The sequence below is a fragment of the Elephantulus edwardii genome, unplaced genomic scaffold (assembly GCF_000299155.1).
Source record: "Elephantulus edwardii isolate Elephantulus edwardi_28Jun2011 unplaced genomic scaffold, EleEdw1.0 scaffold00037, whole genome shotgun sequence".
NCBI classification, from domain to species: Eukaryota; Metazoa; Chordata; class Mammalia; order Macroscelidea; family Macroscelididae; genus Elephantulus; species Elephantulus edwardii.
This window is the reverse complement of record NW_006399787.1, coordinates 15,869,699-15,889,963: the sequence shown is the minus strand read 5'-3', so window position 1 is coordinate 15,889,963 and position 20,265 is coordinate 15,869,699. Positions and strand designations below refer to the sequence as shown.

Here is a 20,265-nt window from a genome sequence, read left to right as displayed (position 1 = left end):
TTGGCAACACTATCTCATATAAGGGTCTCATTAACAAAGTTTACAGACTACAACAGGGCCTCCCCAAGGAAAAGACTGATAATCCAATTACAAAATGGGCAAAAGACATGGAAAGACTTTCCACAGAGGAAGACATTTGGATGGCCAATAGACAAGTGAAGAAATGCTCCAAATCACTGACAGTAAAAGAGATGCAAATCTAAACCACAATAAAATATCATCTCACACCAGTAACAGTGGCAAAGATTAACAGGACAGAAAGCAATACATGTTAAGAGGATGTGGAGTGATGGGAACCCTTATACACCTTGGCGGGATTATAAAATGGTATAACCACTCTGGAAGGCAGTTTGGCATTTCCTCAAAAAGCTGAACATAGTGATTTAGCTCTTGTACAAGTTTTTTTCCCTATTAATCTCAATTGGAAAATCCTTGATTGTCCATATGATCTCTTTAGTCTGTTTTAATCTGGAATAATCCTTGGGTAATTTAAATGGTTAATACTCTGGGCTCCTAGAGTTTACCTTGAAAGAAAAGCCTGGCAGCCTACTTGCGAATTATCAGGCACTGACTCTCGTGGGATTGCCATCAATCAGAACTGGCTCCATTGCAGTTGGTTTACTTCCTTAGTATTTTCTTCTCACAGTATTGACGCCATTGCTGCATATAGGCCTGTGATTTTATAGACTATGCTGCAGAGAGAATTTGATGTTTCTACTTGATTAGATAATAAACCATGTACTTTTGTAGGAATAGTATAAAAATTAATGTGTTCCTCCAGCTACATCATATTAGAACCACAAAAATGTTACTTTGTCCTTTCACTGGTGATATTTATGATGGTTTTTTTGGGTGGTATTTGTCAGGCTTATCTTCCTCGGGGTTTATAATTCTTTGCACAACCAACATTTTGGGCTAGATCGTTCTTTGTAGATATGACGAGGGTTGTGTTGTGTATTGTAGGATATTCATTTTAGTAATCTCTCTGGCCACTGTCCACCAGATGCCAGAAACATTTCCAGTTGACTTGTGGCAACCAAATATGTCTCCAGACATTTCCAAGTTCACCAAGGCCCTTGAGAACTGCTGTTCTACTATAGTATTATTTTTCTCTCTGTAATTAATAAGTATCTCATGGGGATATATTTTGAGGTTGTATATGTGGTATTACTCTGCACAATTTTACCTCTGTGATTTAGTGGCTGATTAATGTTCTTTTGCCTGAATCAGTTAAGATTTAATAATTACCTGATGCCAAGTACTTCTCCAAAGAACTGAAGAGCAAGGATGTCAGTATAAAGAGTAAGGTGCTCTTGATCAAAGCTATAATATTTTCAAGGCCTTTATATGCATCTGAAAGTTGGACAGTGACTAAGGATAACAGAAGAATCAATGCCTTTGAATTTTGGTGTTGCAGAAGAGCACTAAATATCCCATAGGCTGTCAAAAAACCCCAAACAAATAGATCTTGGAGGAAATGCAGCCATGGTGCCCCTTAGAGGCAAGATTGGTGAAACTTTATCTCATATACTTTGGGCATGTGGTCAGGAGGGACCAGTTCTTGGAAAAAGACATCTTGCTGCAAAAAGTAGATCTGAGAAAGAGAGGAAAGCCTTCAACAATACAGGTGACACGGTGACTATAACAGTGAGCTAGAACAGCTCAGAGATGTTGAGGACGGAGCAGGATAAACAATGTTCAGATCTGTTCCTTTCTTTTTTAAGTACTTGCTTACATTTTCATATAATGTATGTACCAGATTTACCTTTTTTTCCTTGTACTTTCCTTATGGTAGCCACAAAGTAGCCTTGTCTCTATGTTGATATTAGGTGTAGTCAAATCAAGAAAGACTCATAGCAACCCTATGAACAGCAGATCTGCACCCTGTCCTATCCTGTGCCATCCTCACTATCTCTTACACACTTGAGCCCATTGCTGTAACCACTGTGTCAGTCAACCTGGTTGAGAGTCTTCCTCTCTTTTCCTGACCCTCCACCTTTCCAAGCATGATGTCCCTCTCCAAGGAATAACCTCACCAGCAATATGCCTAAATATATAGGATGGAGCTTTATCATCCTTTCTTTCAAGGAGCACTCTGGCTACACTTTTTGCAAGACATATCTGTTTGGACATATCTCTTTAGAACCCTGAAGTGAACCAGTAGTATTTCCTCATTAAGATCTGGGCCACTGTCATTGCTTCTAGGCCCTCATAGTCAATAAAACTATAAAATATGTGTATACTTGTGCATGTGAATACACACAGATCTATTCCTACATCTGTATGCATATTGAAATAATGAGTTCATGCTGATAACTTCTTTTCTGTATCTGTAACTACTTTCTCCAACAATTAAAACCCAACTTCCATATGAGAAACCCTTTTGAATCCTTAAAATATAAACCATCAAAGATCTCAGTAGGTGTGACTCTTAAAATGAACTAAACTGATTTTTTTAAAAAATTCATTTTCAGGGTCATAATCGCATCATTGCCTACAGTAGACCAGTCTATTTTTGTTTATGTTGTGGTCTTATTTGGCTCTTGGATTATGGTAGCAGAAACATTACTACAACCAAGTTCAGATTATATGGAATAACTTTCACCAACCCACTGGTACTTATATCAGCCAGAGATTTGGTTATAGGTGAGTCTCTTTAAAATGTCTCAGATCCTAACGTGAATTGGCTTCCATACAGTCAGTAACTGATAATGAAGTTAGTTATATAGGCAGTAATCGTTTTGATAAGCTTATATTGTTCTTTCTAATCTCCTCAGTAAGGAACAAAACTTTAGGACAGTTACAATTAAAAATAATCTAATGATTAACACATTCATAGTAACCAATGTTTTTGAAGCAATGAAATGGGAAATTCCTTTTGGATTCTGTGTCTCAAGTTCCTTTTGTATAAAGATTATTATGGTAATTTAAAAGGTGGTTATAAATAGTGAGCCCGGATAGAAAAAAAGAAAGAAAAAAAAAAGGTGGTTATAGTTGAAAAGATTTTATTTAATACCAGCCAAAGTAATTACATAGAAAGAAATAATTAAAAATGAAATATTTTAAAAATTCTTTCTTGCTGCTTCCCTTTTTAATGTTTATTTTATAATATTTAAAGGAACAAAAATTATGGTATAATATTTTTAATATACTTTTCTTTTCCTTCTATAGTGTTTACACTCTGTTTCCCAATAGTATTTTTCATTGGTCTCCTGCCTCAGGTGAATACATTTGTAATGTACCTTTGTGAACAATTGGATATTCATATATTTGGTGGTAATGGTGAGTACTTAAATTTTTTTTTAGTACTTTTTAAAAATTATACATAAGAGCATTATTTTTACAGATAATAAAAGAGGAAGTGAACATTGAAATACTTTTCTAGTTTCATTTTAAAATTGAAATTAGGATAAATTGTCATCCATTTCATCATTGAAGGTGGAGCAGGAATTAATTTATACATAGTAAAAAGTTATTTGTTACCTTAGTGAAAAATCCAGGAATATTGGCCATAGAGTAAATAGATAGGAGGTAATAAGGCATCATTATAAAAAAACAAAAATTATGGTGAGTTTACATGAGACCTCTGTGGATTCAGGGAGCTCTGATGGCCTACTGGATAAGAAGTTGCACTGCCATCCCAAAGACAGGCAGTTCAAATTCACCAGCAGCTGTGTAGGAGGAAGATGGGCAGCCTCCTTCTGGGTGATTTATAGCCTCTGAAAATCCACCAACACATCAGCTAAGAGTTGGTTCTGAGTCAACAGCAGTTAGTATATAGTAGTATATGGATTTATAAGACAGCGAGATTGAACTCCAACACATGCACTTGATTTGGATATTTGAATTGGTGTACACTGGTAGACCTATGTATTTGTATTAAAGCTTTCTTCAGAACAGGAACACCAAACCCAAAATCTAGAAGCATTTTACTATATAATATATTAAAATGTTTCTCTGATTTGGAAGCAATCATAGGGATATGAGTTGATAAGAGAACAAATGATATTGTTCTATCACATAAGTGTCTGCTATTTTAAAAATAAGTAAAACCATACCAGTATTATATGGAGTAGATACTGGTTTGCCGAATTCTAAAATAACCCAATAAGCAGTTTACTTGCTAGTTCTCATTCATATTTGCATTACTCTTTGCCTTCTTTCAGTTGTTATTGTCCTCATTTTTTAGTTTAAATTTTTAGTGAAAAATTAGTGTGTGACTGAAGAAAATAAACCTATGAAAGAAGCCATGGTACTGTAGTTTTGTAGTCTCTTTATTACGATAATTCACGTTTTCCATCTTCTTTTTCTATACCTACTTTTCATTTATTAACTATCTCAATATCCAACATTTCCTATTTACAATAATAATAATGTAAAAAATTACTGTCTGACCATTTGGTGTATTAATGAGGCAGCTGACGTGCCAATAACATCTGTGGTGCATCCCCTCTTCGTGGACTGCCTCCAGAAGTCTAGGCCTTGCTGCCCTGCACTTTCTACTCTCTCCTGACATTGAAGGCACCACCCCTTTTAGCTACTGCATGACTCCAGCCTCTTTCATGGCTTCAGCCTCCTCCGTGGCCTTGGCCTCCTCCATGACCTCAGCCTCCTCCATGGCCTCAGCCTCCTCCATGGCCTCAGCCTCAGTGCAGAAGTACAGGCAGCACTGAGCTTGGGATTCCCATCTCCCTGGGGCCTGAGTGTCTTCAGCCCAGAATTCCTGTGGGTGGAGAGGAAGGAGAGGAAGCAGAGAGACATTGGAGAGGGTGTTCAGCAGAAATGTATGTGTGCTTGTTTCATTCCATCCAAAAGTGAGCCAAACTGGGCCTGAAGCTTCTGCCTTGCTTGGACCAGGTGCATGGCCAGGCTCCCATCACCCTCAAAGGAAGCTCTGAACCTGCATAACCACCAGGCTTGAAGGGCAAAGTAGGCTCTGCAGGGCTTGTAGGAATGTGAGTGGAGTCTTGGAGGCAGCTCCATAGGGGAAGCTTTGACCTAGGATAGGAGAAAAGTGAACTGGTTACGCTGTGGGCCCTCCAGTCTCACAAACAGCTTTATCACCTTATTTCCTCCAAGTCATTCTTCACAGAACAATAACTCATATCTGGATTCATCACAGTGAGGAGCACATGTGAGGAGTACATATTATTGTTATTGTGAAATGCCCTTGAGTAGAAACCACCTCGCAGTGAGTTTTCAGAGGCTGGAAACAGCCTGGGAGGAGGTTACTCATCTTTCTCCCACTGACCAGCTGGTGGATTCAGACCTCATGTCTTCGGGTTGTCAGTGCAGCTCCTTGCCCACTAGTCCAGCAGAGCTGCCCTCACTACATCTTAGCGGTGCTTATTTCCGTGAGCATACTTTCTAAGGAAATAAATGGATGATCTTTTGGGGGTGGGTGGGAAAACCCAAAATCAAACAAAAACTGCACTCCTGCATAATAGCAGTTTTCACTTGTGAATGTATATGCATTGAAATCATCTCCACTGATAAGATATTGTTGCCTAAATCTCAAGTAAAATCTAAGCCTTTTCTGTGTTACTGTGTACCCAGAGAATTGTTAGTGTTTGGAAAAATTCTTGAAGGAGTGTGAATTAAGAAAGGATTGCTTTCATCCATCAGAATAACTTGATGGGTAGAAGACCATTTCAAGAGTATTCTAGGTGCTGAATTAATCTAAATACCACAGGAAGGTTTAGTATAGGTAATTTATCCTTTGTTATGCTGTAATTTATAACATTGTGCTCAATAGTAGTTTAATACTCCTGAAAAAAATTTTTGGTTTGACTTGCTTTCACGCTTCCTCGTTAAATAAACTTAACCATTAAAGAAAACCTGTTATCAATATTTTCTTATAAAAACCTATTTTAGGAAGCCTCTTACTTTCTACTGCTAATAATCTCACTGAGTCTTTTTGTTATCATCTGTAATGGGTCATATCTAGTTACTTTTCATAATGTCTGTGGAAATTGATCACTGCATGGGAATACAAATTTATTTCTGTGGGCAACACAAGTTCTGTTTACATAAACTAATGTCTTTCCATAAACACTTGATACAGCTCCAGGTCTTTTTCTAGGTCTCAGCAAATTTCATTTCCCTGTATTTTTTATTGATCACATTTCCTGAGGGCACTATTCTTTTTGTTGTGTGTGCAATTTTGTTGTGTCCAAGATAAATATACGTTGCCTCTACCAAAGATTGAAGATTGAAAGCCATTGTCACTTTTGAAGCGTGAGATGAAATGAATTTTTAAAAATTGGAATTTGCAGGTATTAAATGATAGCCTACCTTATAACATCTTAAATGTATTTTGATGTGCTCTTAACTTTATTTTGAGGTAATTGTTTACAAAATGTTAATTTCATTTTCCCTTTGTCATGTAGCTACGACAAGCCTGCTTGCAGCACTTTATAGTTTCATCTGCAGCATTGTTGCTGTGGCCTTACTCTATGGATTATGTTATGGCGCTTTAAAGGTGAGTAATAAATTGTAGCGTGTTTTATTCTTAAGACTGTGTTTCTCCATGAACACTGTTTTAAGCAATGGTTTGTGAGTTTATGGTGTGTTTTTTTTTCCTTGTTCCAATTTAGCATTAATTTCCTTGCTCCTTATATGTTTAACTCCTTATATGTTTTATTCTTACTCACTTTGAATTTGAAAGCAATTTAATAGGTAATTATTGCCAAACAGAAATCTTTTTCCAAGCAATAATGACAGCCTTTATTAGAAACAAGTTTTATTAAAATCCAGGCTGGTTTAAGACAGGGAAGAGGAGAAGATAGAATACAAAATAATTTTCAATTTCCAGTTAATAAATTATGACATGACCGTTACAGCAAGGCTTTGTAAACTGTAAAGGTTTTAAGTTAAAAGAGCTCTGGTGGCCTAGAGGCAAAAAACTGCACTGCATTCCCGAAGCTGTGCAGTTTGAATCTACCACCAGATGCTCTGCTGGAGAAGGAGGGGAAATCTCCTCCTGTGCCAGTCAGATCTGACTAGATGGTACACAATAAGGGGAAAAAAGTTTTAAGTTAAAAATTTTGGCTTATGTTGTACATTCAAAGACTTCACTGAAATTGGAAGTATCTGGATGACCTTTCTTCCTCCTTTGTCTTCGCCATGACCGCCTGCATTCTTCAAAGATGGTGTTCTTGATACCATCCAGAGCCCAAGCTGTCTTCATCCATTACTGTTTGAAGCCTCAAACCTTTTCTTGAGGTAGTTTTTAAGTTCAGGTAGTATAGACCCAAGGTCTTATTTTGGCTCTTGTGAATTTGTTTTCATTCCACATTTCTAATACAGGCTGGGTTTAGAAGAGGCTCTGGCACGGGGATATCATCATTCCCAATGTCAGATGGGTCTTTACTGAAAACAGAGAGTACTAGAAGAATGTTTATTTGTGTTTTATTGACTATGCAAAGTGGATCACACAGATTGTGGCTAACATTGAGAATGAAGGATAAGAATCGCAGAACAGTTGATTGTGCTCATGCAAAACCTATACTTATCCCAAGAAGCTGTCATGTGAACATTGCAAGGGAACACTGCCTGGTTCAAATCAAGAAAGGAGTGTGTCAGGGATATGTCCTTCCTCTGTACCTTCTCAGTCTATGTGCAGAACAAATCATTCAAGAGTTTGGACTTTATGAAGAAAAATGTGGCATCAGGATGACACACCCTTGCTCACTTGAAGCATTTGCTATAGAAAGTCAAAGACTGATGTCATCAATATGGATTGTAGCTCAATATTAAAAAAACAAAGATTCTCACCACCAGGCCAGTTGGCAGCATCACAATTGATTGAGGAGATATTTAGGTTAACAATTTTCTCTTGCTCAGATGGCACAATCAACACTCTTGGTACGAGCAGTCAGGAAATCAAAAGAATTGATTTAGTTAAGTCTACTATCAGTGACCTTTCGAGAGTTGTGAAGAACAACAATGTTAGTCTAGATACTAAGGTGTGCCTGATCCAGGCTCTGGTCGTCTCAGTTGCTTGCTTTGTATCAGAATGCTGAACAATGAATAAGGATGGCAGAAGATGCCTTTGAGTTGTGGTGCTGGAGAAGAGTATGAACATACCATGGACCACCTGAAAACAAACAGGTTTGTCCTGGAAAGGGTGAAACCAAACTGCTTCTTGGAGGCAAGGATTAGGAAGACCACGGAAAAGATGGATGGATAGAGTGACTGGGATAATGAGGGTATGTCAGAGACAATGAAATAGGCTCATGATAGAGCAGGGTTTAGAGCTTTTATACATAGGGTTGTTGTGTGTCGCAAATGACTTGATGGCACATAACAACAACAACAGAGTATGTACTAAGCCAGGTAAAATGGTAAATGAAATTAACTGGTTTAAGTTTACTGCATTAATTTTAGCCATGACTAACAAATTAATCATTACTTTCACTGTATAGCAAAGAAGACAGTAAACTTAATGCAAATCTGTCTTCTGTCAAGTGTACACCATATAAACCATTCTAGCATAAATTTTGGATCTGTCTGAGGTCATGTTTTGGAACATGAGCCGTTATTTGGAGATTGCGATCATAAGATTAGCAAGTGTAGTATATTTTGGTGACATAGCCCCTGGTAAAGGAGCTTTGGTGCCATATCCATCCATAGCATGCTCTCTGCTAGCCTAAAGGCTGTGTGGTCTCTAGAGCTTCTGAGTCACGAGCTGCTGCTGCCATAAAGGAAGGACGATGGGCACTTTCCTCCTATAAATATTGCAGCCTTAGAACCCAATAGAGGGTCACTATTTGAGTTAGAATTAACTCCATTCAGTGAATTAACTTACAAAAGCTTTTTCAACTACAAATTGTTGAGGGGTGGTGAATGTTTTAAGTGCTTGACTACTAGCAGAAAACTTGCAGATTCTGACCCATTCAGAGGTGCCTCAGAGGACAAGGCTGGTAAGCAACTTCCAAAAACTTATAGCTCTGAAAAACCTGAGAAAGAAGTAACAACATTTTAACTATAATTATGTAGCAGAAAAGCAAGAGTTACAAAATTGCCAGATAGAAACCTATGTCTTAAATGCCCTAAAACAGACAAGAAGATGGACTTTTCTTCTCTTCTTCTTGGAGATGGAATTAACATTAAATGATTAGCGTTAATAAAGCTTTAAATATCCCTTGTTGTTGTATACCGTAGAGTCAAAACCAACCCATATCTGACCCTCTAGCAGGTTTTTAGAGGCAGTTAATCTGTGGGAGGAGATTGCCCATCCTTCTCCCGCAGAACAGCTAGCCTGGTAGCCTGCCTTGAACCACATGCTTTCCGGGTTGCATCTCAGGTTCTTACCTCTAGGTTATCAGCACTCCCAGGTAAATACCCCGCAGTAGTAAGGAATCAGAACCTACCAGCTGCTCCAGGAGAAGGATGGGCAGTCTCCTCCCATGCAGTTTACTGCCTCTGAAAACTCACTGGAGGGTTAACTAAGGGTTGGTTCCACTAGATGGTGCATACCACAATCCCTTTATAGGTGAAATACATCTATATAAATACTTGTGTATAAGAGCAAAGATTTTTTTTTTCTGTAACACTGCTTATAATTGCATAAAGCTGGAAATACCCTATTTTCTATGATTTTTAAAGGTTTAAATCAATTGTAGGATAATTGAATCACAAATGAAATACATCACCATCGAATGTTCTTAACAACAAAGGTTGTGTGTTATAAAGGGAATAGGAAAAATATACCAAAAAAGGAGGGCAAAGAAGATACTTTCATTGTTTTTGTTGGTTGGTTGTTTTTCTGTTAAGGACACACACTACCTTGTTTATCTATAAAATAAATGTGGAGGAATATGCAAAAAAAATTAGAACAGTAATTACTTTTGGACCCTGAGAGTCATAGTGTTAGGTGCTGGCAGGTTGACTGTGACTCATAGTGGCCCTGCGTACAACTCCAGAACTGCCCGATCCTGGGCCATCCTCACAGTCTTCACTGTGCAGAGCCCATTGTTGCAGTCACTATGTCAGTCCATCTCAATGAGGGTCTTCCTCTCCTTCACTGATCCTATCTACTTTTCCTTATCCCAAAGTCTTTGAGACCAGCCTTGTCTCTAAGGAGCAGCCTGGCTGCCCTTCCTGAGGGAGCTTATTTTGTAATTTTGGAATTTCAGTTTTTATTTATTCAGGAATAGAGACTTTCATGGCTGTTTCCTGTTTTCTGCTTTTTAATTTTTACATCCTTTTGTTTTTCTTTGAAATTTTTAATAGGATGCTGTCTAAAGGGGGAAACAGATCATAGAGGCACAGGACCAGGAATGTCTCTCTGAAAGGCCAGGGAGTGTAAGAATAACGCAGCCCCTTACTGCTCTAGAGCAGAAAGCAGCTCAGGAGCCTGAGTCCTGCCCTGTGGTGCCTGTGGAGTCCCACCAACAGCACAGTATGGGACCAGCAATGGGGTTTATTAGGGAAGGAAGTTAGAAAGTGAGAGTGGTAAAAAATATCATCCAAAATAAGTCCAGATTTTGGCCCAACAGATCTAAGGTTCAACTCCTCAGTCAGTCCAGCCTCCGATTTCAAGTCAGCAAGTAGCTTTTCCTTCCATCATCAAAGGCAAGAACGGCAGAATCCAGCTGTGGCCAGCAGAAATGCAAGAAGCCCAAGGTCACACCTTGCCACAGTTTCTCCACAGCAATGCCAGTGTCTCTCGCCACCACCAGGGTCTTGCCTCCGCAAGCTTTGCTCACCTCAAGGCTTGCCTCAAGTCTTTCTCACCTCAAGTCTTACTGCTCAATGTGGGAACTCTTTCACTTATCCTAGTTCCACAGTTTATGCTGATTTGCAAGACTATGTGCCTGCCGTTAAAGTAGCTGGAGACCAGAGGCTAAATGGCTAAAAAACCCCAACTTTTAGTCTAACACCACAGATACTTAACTTATTAAAAACTAAAAATTGACCTGTAAGACCATCTTAGTTGCATCCTATTTATATATGTCAAATTTCTAGAGGTTTTCATGTTTTAAGAGATGGCTAAAATTTGGACTATTACATAATAAATAAAAAAATAGTATTATAACTTACTGCCATATGACTCCCATAGCTGCCATTCTCCCCTCTTAACCCCCGACAAAAGAAAAATATCTGAAGCTATCTGCCAGTAAGTTGCACTTGCATCATCCTAAAATGTCAACTGTTTATATTATGGTTATTATTTTCTGTTTGCTGGGTGCCCTGCTGGTAGAGACCCCTATAGTTATATTATGGAGTGAGCAGAGCAGGCATGACATATCCATGTGTTTGATTGGCCTTGGATGTTAGCTTTTGGACCATTGTTTCTGGGAATATGCATTTCATTCATTCACAAAACACTTACTGATTACCTTCCTTACTGCTCAGTACTCTAGAGAATAAAATGCTTATAAACAAATCCTGAACAAATGTATCAAGAAACTAGTAAGCAAAATGTCAGCTTTCTTTTTTACCATATTAGTTTAGTCATCCAGAACCTGCAGTTTACTGTGAGTTTAATAGCATCTGAAATCTAAAAGATAATTGATTGCAACAGCCTTCAGAGCAAATGTAATGGTACTACGGTTTGGATAGAACGGTAGCATCAAAAGAAATTTAAAGACGACCCAGCCGCTAGATTTCTAGCTCATCAGAAAGCTATAAATCACCGTTTATCTAGAATAAAATGGAATTGATAATATGGCTAAAACGGTTTCTGTTGAATTGACTTATTCTCCACATTTAAGGGGGGGGGGAAGGATTATTTGATGGATTGTAAAATAAGAATCTGCAGAGTGAAATTGGTTTTTACCCTCTCAACAGGATTCGTGGGATGGCCAGCATATTCCAGTACTCTTCTCCATTTTTTGTGGTTTATTAGTTGCGATATCGTATCATCTCAGCCGGCAAAGTAGTGATCCATCTGTACTTTTGTAAGTGATAATCAATTACTTGTTGGATTAAACAAATTTAAGTGAGTTTTTATTTATTTCAAATTGAACCCACACAATTTCCCAGGGTCTTTTCAAAGTGCTTTTAGGATTAAGGGTGATTCTAAGCATTTTAGTAAAGGAATTTTTCAGTCTTTTTCCTACATCCTAAAACTAGGTTTCATAGGGATATATTCACTAGAATAACTGGTCAGTGACATTGTGAACTTTTTTAGAGTCTTTCATTGGAGCTCTAATGACTGTAAGGAGTCTCACCGCTTCACCAAACACCATACTTCTCCGATGGTTTGAATCCAACACTAGCTCTGATGGGGGAATGAGATGGATCATTTCCTCTTGTGAAGCTTACTGCCTCCAAAAACCCACTAGAGGATCAGTTATGAGTTGATTCAGATTTGGCAGCAATGAGAGAGAGAGAGAGAGAATAGTGAGATAGAATTGGATCATTTAAATTTTCTACCATCAATTTGGTATTAAAAAAATGGTAGAAAAAAAATTGGAGTTTTTAGTGGCAAGAAGTTATGCTACAAACCCAAAAGCATGCAGTTTGAATCCACCAGCTACTCTGCAGGAGATTGATGGGCTGTTGCTTCCTAATTGATTAACAGCCTCTGAAACCCACTGGAGGATTAGCTATGGTTGGTTCTGATAACAATAACAACAACCATAAATTTTGTTATTTAATGTACTGATGTTCACATTATGAATACATTTTTATTCATTTCTTACTCCATTATATTTTTTTAACATAAAGCTCTTTGGTGCAATCCAAGATTTTTCCAAAAACAGAAGAGAAAAATCCAGAAGACCCCTTGTCTGAAGTAAAAGATCCCCTCCCTGAAAAACTTAGAAATTCTGTGGTAAGTTTTAGCTTTTTAAAATCATCTATAAGATTAAAGTTTTAAATAGCTCATCATGTTAGATAATAAAATCCTTTACGAAGTTTTAATTGGAGGTCATGTATAGTTACATTAGGTTGGGTTAATTGTATGTTATTTTTTGCCTTTACTTTAAAATTTGTTTTAAAATATATTTTAAAATATGTTCATTTCTCAGACTTGGTTTGTATATAAAGTAAGATGATAAACATTAATTCACCTTAAGGTCAGATAAAAGTAATTTTCAGTGCTCATTGATCATAGAATATTTTGTTTTATTCAATTTAAATAGAATCTAAAAGTAAATATTAATAAATTGGATTAAGTTTTGTTTTGCCTGGTGATAAAAACAGTGTTCCTGTAAGTGATCTACTAGTCTTTTAATGTGTTACATCTCTCAAGAATGACCTGGAAAGGGATGTGTGTGTGAATTTATATGAATGTCTGTTGAAAGCAGAGAATAACCAGCAGTAACATTAAGTGTGTGCAGTAATTTAAGTAACAATGCTATATTTATTTTATTACTGAATATTTAAAAAATAGTTATATAGATTCTTCTTGATACATAAATGAACAGTACATAAGGCATTCTATTTCTAAATTATTGCCAATTTTAAAAGCCTGAATTTATATAGTCCTTGAATTAGATACCACATTTACCTTTGGTGGACTTGAGATTTTCATATATTCCTCAGAAAACTAGAAATCCAAAACTTCCCACAGACGTTTTTTATAATAATTTTCAAGTTAACAAAGACTATTAAATGTTAGATACAGTAATAGTAAGATATTCTGAATCTAGTTTATAAGGATTAATTGATATGTCAGTTGATGTTTAGAGAGATTGAGAGATGTCTGATAAATTACTACAAGTGCTAAAGGAGCTAGAGTCTAATAAGTAAAAAAGGATGTCTGCATGCACATTTTAAAAAGACCAATGAAAAATAGCTGTTATCTAAAGTGATATAGGTCTCTGTTATTGTTGTGTGCCGTCCAGTCAGAACTGACTCATAGCTGACCATCCAGCAGGTTTTCAGAGGCCATAGATTGCTAGAGATGCGATTGCCCCACCTATCCCGTAGAGCAACTGGCAGATTTGAACTGATTGCCTTTTTGATTGCAGCACAGCTTTTACCACTAGGCCACCAGAGCTCCTCAAAGTTCTCTAAATAATAATTCATGATCTAATTTCTTTTCTCTAAAGTAAACCGTGCAAACAATAGGAAAGTATTTCAAACACTTTATTTTGGTTTGTTATTCAGCATGAATACAGTTTCCTTTCCTTGACATTATAGTTTCAAACCAAAATAAGAACTATTGTAACTCATAAGGAAGAAATTTCTAGTTCTAAATTGTGACAATGAAAAAAAATTTTCCTGAGTATTTACCAGTTGGTAATATTTTTTTTTTTAATGAATTACCTACGGAGGTCTGGTGGACTAGTGAGAAAGGAGTTACTTTGCTAACCCAAAGGCAGGTGATTCAAATCCACCTACTGTTTTCCAGAATAAAGGAGAAGAGTCTCCTCTGTGTCACCTATGAGTCAGTTCCAACTTAACATCAGTAAGTGATGTAATTGCTTAATTAGTTTATGTGAGTTGTTCATATCTGTTTTGCTCCACAGAGTGAGCGTTTACAGTCTGACCTCGTAGTATGCATTGTAATCGGTGTGCTGTATTTTGCTATTCATGTAAGCACAGTATTCACAGTATTGCAGGTAAGCAATCATTTTTTCTCTTTATTAGGCAAAATAACTTTGTTTGAGTTCATTTTTAAATATTATTGTAATATATTAATCTGTTTCAACCCAGTATTGAAATACATGACTTTATTTTACTTTAACAACAAACATATGCTGGTTTTTTTAAGAGACCTTTTTTTGTGATTTTAACAAAAGTTTACAGAAAAGTTAGATTTTCATTCATTCATTGTTACACATTTTCTTCCCTGCCCATCCAGTTCACTTTTTAAAAATATTCATTCATTGTTGTATAATGTACCCCTTCCCCACCACCATCTCTCCACCAGTCCACTCTGCAATACACTTCTTATTCTAGACTGTTGTCATGCAAATAGTACCTAATCATATGTTTCTTAGACAGTTTTTTCTCTCGTCTGTTTCAATGCAGTGTGTATTATTTATCCTCTCTTTTTTTGGTTTCCCCCCCAACCCCCATGTCAGTCCTGTTTTATAATAATGTTGTTATGTAATAGTTGTCCTTTTGTGACTGAGATATTTCACTCAGCATAATGTCCTCCAGGATCCCCCATATTGTGTATTATTTCATGAGTGCCTTATTTTTCAGTGCTGCATAGTATTCTATTGTGTGAATGTACCACAGTTTTTCTACCTATTCATTTGTTGATGGGTCCTTGATTGTTTCCATCTCTTTGCTACTGTGAATAATGCAACAGTAAATCATCAATGTGCATGTATCTGTTTGGATGGCAGTTCTGGTTTCTTTAGGGTAAACAATTATTTTCTAATAGTCTGTTTTCAGCTACCATTGGAGAGTTGCTTAGCAAGATGATTCTGTGATTCTGCTGTCATCTGGGGATGGTTGGTTGTTGGCCTTAAATTTTTTCTAACTATTAGCTGCAGACCTCAGTTTTCCTCCATGTGCTGTTCACTAGAGGTTGCCTGTGTGTTCTAATGAAATATATGCTCATTTTCCCCAGAAAAAAGAGTCCTAAAGAGAGAAAGTACAGTTTAGAAACATCATCTTTAATGACCTGATATTGAAAGAAATTTACTGTTAAATTCTTTCATAGTCTGTTGATCACATGGACTAACCCTTCTATACTGTGGTTAGGAAATAGAAATAGGTGTAAATATTAGTAGAGTAGAGGTCTTTGGGGCCAGTTTGGAGACTAACTACTACTCTAGACCCCTGATGTATCACATCCATTCGTATGAAAAACAGATTTATTTATCCCTTTGTAAAATCTCCTATTCTATGAATAAGAGAAGAATATTTTAAGAGATAGTACCAGAAGATAAACCCCTCAGGTGAGGGGACTGGGGAGAAAATGAACAATGATAAAGGAAGACAGAAGAAGAATCTAAGTTGTATTGTAGTATTTGAAGACTTAAGTATACTGTGGACTGCCAATTCTATTTTAGGGGAAGCATAGTCATGGTCCTTTTTATAGGCAGGGAAGGTGAAACTTTATCTTACTTATTTTGGGCATATTGTCAGGGAAGAGGGGCAACCCTTCAGAAAAAAGCATCGTGCTGGGACAGGTAGAGTCAGGGAGTAAGAGGAAGACCCTCCTCTTGATGGATTTAAACAGTGGCTGTAACTTACAGTGGGCTCCTGCGTAGGTCAGAACATGAGGAAATCACAGTATAGGGCAGTCTGTTGTTCATAGAATTTCTATGAGCTATGTCTACTTGTTCTCCAGATTCCTTGGCATGACTTGGTGAGCACATCCTGGGCAGCATCTGTTAGCTGAAATATGTCAATTGGTATACCATCTATTCCTGGGGCCTGGTTTTTTGATATTTCCTTCAAAGCAGCCTGAACTTCTTCCCTCATCACCATAGGCTCTTGCTCATATGTTGTTTCATTAAATTCTTCTGTGTCTGCCAATTCCTTTCGATACAGTGACTCAGTATATTCTTTCCAATTTATTTTTATACTTCCTGGATCATTTAATATTCTGTCTAAAGCATCCCTGATTATAGCAACTCAAGGTTTGACTTTGTTCTTCAGTTCCTTGAGCTTAAAAATTGCTGAGCGAGTTCAACCCTTTTGATTTCCTGACTTTACCAACTCCTTGCACATTTCATTGTAATATTTTACTTTGTCATCCCATGCTGCATTTTGAAATCTTCTGTTCAGCTCTTTAATATCTTGAATTCTTCCTTCTGCTTCAGCTTCTCTGCGCTCCAGTGCAATATTCAGACTCTCTTTTGACATCCATTTTGGTCTTTTCTTCCTCTTCTGGCACCAAGTTGTGCCAAGAAATCTGGGCAACAACCAGTTTGCCTACTGACTGAAAGAGATCTATATTTGTTCCCATCCCAAAGAAGGGCGACCCAACAGAATGTGGAAACTATAGAACAATCTCATTGATTTCACATGCAAGCAAGATTCTATTGAAGATTATCCAAAAATGATGGGAACAGCACATCAGCAGAGAACTGCCGGAAGTCCAGGCTGGATTTAGAAGGGATCATGGTACTAGGGATATTGTAGCTGATGTTAGATGGATCTTAGCTGAAAGCAGGGAATACCAGAGGAATGTATATCTGTGCTTCATGGACTATGCAAAGGGGTTTGACTGTGTGGATCATAACAAACTATGGCTGATGCTGAGAAGAATGGGAATCAAGGAACACTTGATTATGCTAATGTGAAACCTCTACTTGAACAAAGAGGCAGTCGTCAGAACAGAGCAAGGAAACACTGCATGGTTCAAAATTGGGAAGGGTGTATGCCAGGGATGTGTCCTGTCTCCATACCTTTTCAACCTGTATGCAGGACAGATTATGTGGGAGGCTGGGGTCTATGAGGAGAAATGTGGTATCAAGATTGGTGGAAGATCTGACAACAGTCTGCATTATGTAGATGACACAGCCCTGCTTGCTGAAACAGGAGGAACTGAAACGTTTGTGCAGAGAGTCAAGGACTACAGTCTTCAATATGGATTAAGGCTCAATGTCAAGAAGACAAAGATTCTCACCACTGGGCCAATTGACAGCATCAGGACGGATGGTGGATAGATTGAGATTGTTCACAGCTTTAGTTTTCTTGGCTCCACAGTCAACACTCTTGGCACCAGTAGCCAGGAAATTAAAAGACGTATTGCGATGGGCAAGTCTGCTGTTAGGGACCTTTCCAAAGTTCCAAAGAGCATTGTTGTCTCTCAGGAGACCAGGGTGCATCTGATACAAGCCATGATCTTTGCAATCACTTGTTATGCATCAGAGAGTTGGACAATGACTAAGGAGTATAGAAGGAGAATTTGAGTTGCGGTGCTGGAGAAGAGTATTGAGAGTAGCATGGACTGCTAGGAAAACAAACAGATTCATCCTGGAAAGAGTTAAACTGGGTGGCCCCTTGGAGTCAAGGATTCTGGGGCTTCGTCTGACATACTTTGGGCATGTTGCAAGGAGGGACAGGTCCTTGGAGAGGTACATCATGCTTGGGAGGGTAGAGGGGACAGTACAGGAGAGGAAGGCCCTCTATGAGGTGGATTGATTCAGTGACTGGGATAATCAGGATGGGTGTGTCGGAGACAGTGTGATTGGGACGAGACAGAGAAGAGTTGACGGTCGCTATGAGTCACAAGCGACTCGACCGCACATAACAACAACATGTCTACTTGATGTCCCTTTACAGCAAAGACACCTGTACAGTTGATAGTCTGGGATATTGTCTTCTGCATCAGGCCCAGAAGGAAAACATCAAAGGGTCAATGACAATATTGGCATAAAATAAGGCTTCAGGCTTCTGGAACTGAGGGACTATCAACTGAGGTGTTTCCACAAACAAATGAAGCCCTGAATGTGCTCACTAAACTATACTATCTTATGAAGTTTGAAAGACTATTACCTGGCCAGCCAACTTGAAGAGAACTATATTTAATCCCATGCCAACAAATGCTGATCTAATAGAGTATAGAAATTATAGGGCAGGATTATTACTATCACTCCCAAGTAAAATCTTGTTGAACAAGATTTAACAGTAATTTAACAGTAACAAGTAGAGGCTACCGAAAGATGTTTACTTGCATTTTATTGACTATGGAAACCCATTTAACTATGTAGATCTTAATAAATTATTAATAGCATTGCAGAAAATGAGTATTCCAAACACTCGGAAATAACCTATACATAAAAATGGTGTAACCACTCTGAACTGCAGTTTGATGGTTCTTCAAAAAGGTGAACAAAGAAATTCCATATGCCCCAGCTCTTCTACTCCTAGGAATATACCCCAAGAAAATGAGAACTGAGACACAGAGATTTTACACCAGTGTTCATAGCAGCATTATTTCCCATTACAAGACCATGGAAACAGTCAAAATGTCCAACCACAATCAGATGGATTGAGAAATTGTGGTAAATTCACACGATGGAATATTATGTAGCACTCAGGAGCAACAATTTTAAAAATTACTACATAACTTGGGACAGACTGGAGAGCATTGTGCTGAATGAACTAATTCAGGCTCATTTGGACAAATGCTGCTTAAGACCATTGTTGTGGAAATAGATAACTAGTAAAATATGTCTGAGGATCCAGTGAGGGTTGGAGGGAGCAGAGGGATGAGGATGGACAGGGGGAACTCATAGGGTTGAGTAATTTCGTGGATGACGGGAGGGAGGGGTAAAGAAAATGGGAAAGATCTGGTGGGGATCTAGAAAGACAAGGGTAGCAGTGGTCATTATTCAATATAAAACAAATGGGAATGGTTGTACAATACAAGGTGAATGAAAGATAGTGTGAAGCACAATGTATACAAACTTTATAAGAAAATCAATATAATAGAAAGGGTAGGTTTTGTTTTTGTTTGGTGTTTTGTTTTTTTTTTTAAAAAGGAAACTATACATCATGCTTGGAAGGGTGGATGGACAGCACAAGAGAGGAAAACCTTGGATGAGATGAATTGGTACAGTAACTGGGGCAACAGGGATTGGTGTGTCAGGGCCAGTGAGATTGACTCCGGACAGAATAAGCTTCAGAGCTGTTTTACGTAACAGGGTTGCTGTGAATCTCACATGACTTGATGATACGTAACTACAACATATATATAGTCTAAGAAGCTGTGGATTGAACAGAATGAAGGGATCTTGCATGGTTTAAAATCAGGAAAGATGTGCGTTATGGTTAGATCCTTTCACCATACATATTCAGCCTGGCAAACAATTTCAGAAGCTGCACTATGTGGCATCAGAATTGGGGAAGTCCTTAGAGAAAGACTAAAGGCTTGAGAAGGTGGAGGGTCAGCATGAAAGGGGAAAACCTTAAACAAGGCAGATTGACAGTGATTAGCAATGGGCTTAAGTGTGTAGGAGATGGTGACAGTGACCCAGGATAGGACAGATTTCAGATGCATTGTTTATAGGATCACTATGAGTCACAGTCAGCTGGAGTCACAACCTGCAGTATGTAGATTACACAGATTTGTTTGCAGAAAGCAAGAGGACTTAAAAATTTACAAGAGGAGATTATCAATGGCAAGAAAGCAAAAATTCTCACAATTGCCTCAATAGGCAATATAATGTTAAATGGAGAGAAGATTGAAGTTGTCATTGATTTAGTTTTACTTAGGTCCACAATCAACTCTCCTGGGATAGCAGTTAAGAAATAAAAGGACATACTATATAGAGATAATGTGCTGCCAAGGATCTATTTGTTGTTGTTATGTGCCGTCGAGTCGTTTGCGACTCATAGCGACCCTGTGTACAACAGCCCTAAACCCTGCTCTATCCTGTGCCAGTTGCACCGCCT

The 20,265-nt window shown here is 37.9% G+C and overlaps 1 protein-coding gene across 2 annotated transcripts in view; it reads left to right on the top strand.

Annotated features, from left to right (window-relative positions):
* PCNX (pecanex homolog (Drosophila)) overlaps positions 1 to 20,265 on the top strand; it is a 223,353-nt gene that overhangs the window by 149,443 nt on the left and 53,645 nt on the right. For both annotated transcript variants that reach the window (XM_006884726.1, XM_006884725.1), the window contains 6 exons: positions 2,475 to 2,646; positions 3,172 to 3,282; positions 6,390 to 6,481; positions 11,797 to 11,906; positions 12,679 to 12,784; positions 14,427 to 14,519. In XM_006884726.1, the coding sequence (XP_006884788.1) occupies positions 2,475 to 2,646; positions 3,172 to 3,282; positions 6,390 to 6,481; positions 11,797 to 11,906; positions 12,679 to 12,784; positions 14,427 to 14,519 (684 nt within the window). The remainder of the gene's footprint in view (positions 1 to 2,474; positions 2,647 to 3,171; positions 3,283 to 6,389; positions 6,482 to 11,796; positions 11,907 to 12,678; positions 12,785 to 14,426; positions 14,520 to 20,265) is intronic.